This window comes from Nematolebias whitei, chromosome 2 (genome assembly GCF_014905685.2).
Source record: "Nematolebias whitei isolate Nwh7 chromosome 2, NemWhi1, whole genome shotgun sequence".
NCBI lineage: Eukaryota > Metazoa > Chordata > Actinopteri > Cyprinodontiformes > Rivulidae > Nematolebias > Nematolebias whitei.
The window spans coordinates 15,018,510-15,023,187 of record NC_056499.1 but is presented as its reverse complement, the minus strand read 5'-3'; the positions used below and the strand labels follow the sequence as shown (position 1 = coordinate 15,023,187).

Here is a 4,678-nt window from a genome sequence, read left to right as displayed (position 1 = left end):
AAACGTTCCTCAAGACCCCTGAGGTTCCAGGTGTTCCTGTCACCTCTGAACGTTCCTCAGGAGCCCTGAGGTCAGGGTTTACCTGTCGTTGCAGGTGGGTTCCACTGATGGACCACAGGCCAGGTACACTTTGTTGCTGGGACATTTGTGCTCTGGAAGACAGAAGCGTGTTCGTTGACATGTTTAACCAAACGAACAGGTGATGTCTGGTATGAACCGCAGGTCTTACCACACAGTCCGTTCGTGGCGCTCCTCCAGTCGATGCAGGCGCCGGCAGCGGCGCACTGAGTGGCGTAGGCCTCCAGGCTGGAGCAGCTCTGATCTGCTCCGTTACAAACATCGTTGGAACAGGCCGTGACGAAGGCTCCGGGGGGCAGCAGAGGGTGGCAGGGTGCGAACACGCTGCAGGACAGATGGTTACAAAGTGTCAGACTCTCAGGGTGTTTATCTGAGCACAACTTTAATGTCATAAAATGTTCAAACTTTTGTGACTCAGTTCAGCATGTTTAATGTATGAGTCAGTGTTTGGTTACTAAGTTTTGAATGTTTCTTTTCACAATAGTATGTAACTCCTGAAGACTGTACTATTTTAGCTGCTCTTATATCACAACGTTCAGCTCATTCAGGAGATGGCTGCTGGGACTTTTAGCTTTTCTAACTTTTATATTTCAGCTTTAATTAAAAAAATGAATACACTGACATCTCACATTGCTGCTATTATTCATCTACTTTTAGCATCGCTTGCTACTGTAAACTTTCAGCTACAGTTTAGCTGGTTTTAGCTTTCAGCTACTGTTTGCTAGTTTGCTGAAAGTTTTCTTCAGACAGTTGAAAAGTTTGTGACATCATCACACTTGTTGTGTGTTAAACTCCTCCATGTTTAGCTGTGATCGAGTAAAAAGTGTTTAAGATGTGGAAACGTCAGTTCAGTCCAACTTCCTGTGACCCGTTTAAACTCTGATAATGGTTCTGAATCTGATCCAGCATACACTCAGTGGGCGTCTAGGGGAGGATCTTTCACAGTTTTTGTGTGTTTTAGCTCAATCGTACAATGTTCTCCTAACAGAAGTCGGAGCTGAGGGAGACGCTGGTCCGACAGATGTTTGGTTCGAGTTTTTTCAGCCCTTCAGGAGAAGTGACGCACACAGAAAGCTGATTTGACGCTGATGGAGGGGACCTTTGATAAGATTCTTCTTACTTCCTTCTGTTTTTGTATTTTGAGCTAAAATTGGACTTAATTTCTGACTGAACATGACAGGAAATGAAAGATTTAATTTGCAAGATTCCTGGTCCAAATGTGGAAAAAAAAAACCTGATCCTGAGCTTCATCTGAACCATGTGAGATTTTAAAACAGGACTGTATTCTATTAATAAAGTTTAACTAATTCAATACATGCAGCGTTTATCAACACAAAAGGTGTCAATTGTTTTTAAAAAATCAGGTCTCTCTTGTAAATGAGTCCCTGAGGCTCAGTGAGACTAACCTGTATAAATAAAGGTTGAATGAAAAATGTAGAAACAAAATCAAATCTTTAGGTTATGGTGGTTTTTTTTACCTGCTTGTGAGCAGTTCACAGACTGAAGGTCTGCAGGTTGATGGTGTGGGTGAGGGAGGTGTCTGTGGTGAGGTCAGGGGACCTGCTGTAACTGGGGCGGCTGTTGACGTGACACAGGGGCTACCTGGGACCTGCCACTGGCCTGCAGAGACCCAGCAGGTCTCCACCTGACCGTTAGGAGACCGGCAGTCATTGGACTGGGAGTTATCACAGGTTCCTGTTAGAGCAGAGACAAACCAGAACCTGTACAACAGAACCCATTCAACCAGAAGCAGCAGGAGAGTAAGACCAGAACCCATTGAGTATGTGGGCTCTGCCCATCAAAACTTGCTAAATTTTCTCTGCCAAACAACTTATTCTGCTATTGACTCTTGTTTAGAGGTTCTGGTACTACAGGTACCACAGGCGCTGACAGATGTCTGGTTGTCAGCACCAGTGAGGCTGGACCCTGCTACAGTGGTCCTTTGGTGTCCGCACCAAACATGCTGCTTTAGCCCGAGCCAGAGGGCAATTCCATGCTGGTGGTCCACAGAACCCAGCTGCAGCATCATTTGGAGCGAGCCTGAAGGGGGCATCCCAAAACCATCCTTCAAACTTCAACCATCTGGTCCAATAAATGTCAAACAAGAGTCGACAGCAGGACACGTTGTTTGATTTTGCAGTTTTCGTGGGTGCAATGATCCACATTCTCAACTCTGATGTTCCTTACAAATGTGGCTCCTCTTCCTCCTGAGCTACAGCCACAACGTATAAGAGCTCCTCTGTAATATTCTGTGCATCAGGATCTAACAGGTCTTCCTTCAGTGAAGCTCACTCACCACACTGCCCCTCAGTGTTCCCCCAAAACAGAGAGGAAGGAAGGTCAATGCTGAACGAGGAGCTCCTGTAGATTATTTTAGTGTTGATCTCTGGTATCTCCACTGTGACAAGCATGTCTGAGCCGGAGACGAGCAGGACAGAGTTGCTGTAGGCTGGATAGATACGTTTCTTATTTACATACACCTGTGGAACAGAGAGACAAACAGTTTTCCTTCTGTGTGTTTTAATGAGAGTTAATTCCTAAAGTCAGGATTAAATATTTTTTTGCTTTTTAAAATGGCTGCTCACAACAATGGTTGGTGTCCCAGAGGTCTCTGTCTGAGTTAGAACCACCTCGGTGGATTGATAGATGATGGTCAGGGCCAGAGGACAGAATGTGGACTCTGAAGGATCACAATCATGGCTTCTTATAATGGTCAGGTTATATTTGGAAATTATCTCCTTCACCAGGTAATAGGTGCAGTTTTCATCAAATGTGAAAAACTGTCCATCAAACGTCATGAAGTTGGATCCACTCCACAATGTGCACACGCCTGCAGGATAGATCAGATCATTCACAGACACCACATATTTATTTAGATGCTAACACTGAAAATAATTATATTTCTGACATTAAAAAAACATGTTTAGATGTTTAATAGATTTAATACAAGCAAGATGGAGTTTTACAAACTCCAGTATTCATGTTTTTAATTCAAATAGAAGAGGGGGTTTGATTTAAATACTGTTGGACACAAGCAGCACCTTCCAACCTGAAGGAGCTGTAGATGTTTAGACATGAACATTGGACAACAAGTCCAGATTAGATGGACCAAGATCATGGTGACAGCCCTGAGGGGATCTGGAGGGTTTTGATGTTGGCACACAAAGTACTGAGTTTGTAAGAAGGTGATTATGGAGGCCTAGGTGTTGTTTGGTTGTAATTCCAAGTTGAAAGGCAGCCATACAGGGAATGGTAATGGGTGGTGGATCCCTTTGCAACCCTCTGTAGATTTAGCTCACTCTTTTTAGATTCTTTTGAACATCTTAACGTCAAAAGCTTTTACTGTAAAATGATTACCGGTAAGTGTTTTACTTACATTCACATTCAAAGTGAAAGCAGCAGCCATCTTCATCGTAGATCTTCACTGCTTTGTGTCCATTGGTGCAGATGGGTTCAGTGACAGCAGGACAGAAATCTGACGACACTTGCACCTCTCCATTGGAACAGGTAGCTGTGGAGCAGTTGCTTAACTTCCAGGACTCTCCATTCTGAATGGAAATAAGAAACCATCACAGGTCTGTCAAATGCTGAAGAGTAACTGGTTATTTTTCTGTTTTCAAAGAAAACATGATTAAACATGAGACTGTATGAACGTTGCTTCTACCCTAACAACAAAATTGACACACCTGTTTAGGTGGATCCAAATCATTGCAGTCTACAGAAGCTGTAGATGGGGATGTTACTGTAGTTGCAGTAGACCTAGAACCGTTTGTGATCCAAGGGACTGAGCTTGAACCTGTGGACGTTGTTGTTGTGAACAGTAAAGTGGACGTGGTGGTGCTAGACAGTGGCGTTACTGGACATGGGCTGAGATGTGTCTCAACTTTACAAGATAGATTGCAGTATGCAACAAAACACCAACCAAGGCCATCAGTATTGTTGTACATCAAGTCTCCTGTTTAGATAAGATAATTCAGCAGAAATTAATGTCATACATCAAAACAAACCATTGGTTTATCATATTTATTATTAAAAAGAAGAACTTACCAGGATTGTACAAAGTTGTGTTAACAATGCAAAAACAAGACGATGTCGCTGGGGGGTATGGTGATGAAGAAAAAGTGCTTACTCTTGGCTGGCTGGTTGTGATTGGAGGATAAACTGTTGTGCTGCCTGGAAGAGTCTGTGTTAGAGGAGCAATATTAGTTGTTCCTGATGGGTTTTGTGTGGTTACAGCAGTTGTGTTGAAAACAGGAGTTGTGACAACCATTGTTGGAAGGGAAAGCGTTGTAAATTTGATTGTTGTCTCTATGTTAGGACTTTCCGTACTGGTGGCAAAAGGAGTTGGTGTAGTTGTGGTAGTAGTGGATGGCTTGAATGTAACAGTGGAGCTTTCAGGTCTGGTTGTTTGGATTCCTGGTCCTGTGCTTGATGTTTCAAGGACAACTGTAGTGGAGGTCGTCACCGGACCAGAGGTAACAACTTTAGGAGGGATAGTAGTCCCAAATTTACGTGTTGTAGCTTCAGACAGAGTTGTTTGTTCAGGTTTCAGAGTGGATTTATATGAAATAGTGGAAGGTGCTTCTGTAGATGTTGTTTC

General features: G+C 43.3%; 1 protein-coding gene across 1 annotated transcript in view; it reads right to left on the bottom strand.

The window, feature by feature from the left end:
- Positions 1-4,678, bottom strand: part of LOC119425779 (mucin-5AC) — a 32,831-nt gene that overhangs the window by 7,456 nt on the left and 20,697 nt on the right. The window contains exons 31-38 of the mRNA XM_037693329.1: positions 4,126-4,662; positions 3,765-4,033; positions 3,455-3,626; positions 2,664-2,908; positions 2,375-2,558; positions 1,557-1,773; positions 230-402; positions 83-152 (exon numbers count right to left, since the gene is read on the bottom strand). Coding sequence (XP_037549257.1) covers positions 83-152; positions 230-402; positions 1,557-1,773; positions 2,375-2,558; positions 2,664-2,908; positions 3,455-3,626; positions 3,765-4,033; positions 4,126-4,662 — 1,867 coding nt within the window. The remainder of the gene's footprint in view (positions 1-82; positions 153-229; positions 403-1,556; positions 1,774-2,374; positions 2,559-2,663; positions 2,909-3,454; positions 3,627-3,764; positions 4,034-4,125; positions 4,663-4,678) is intronic.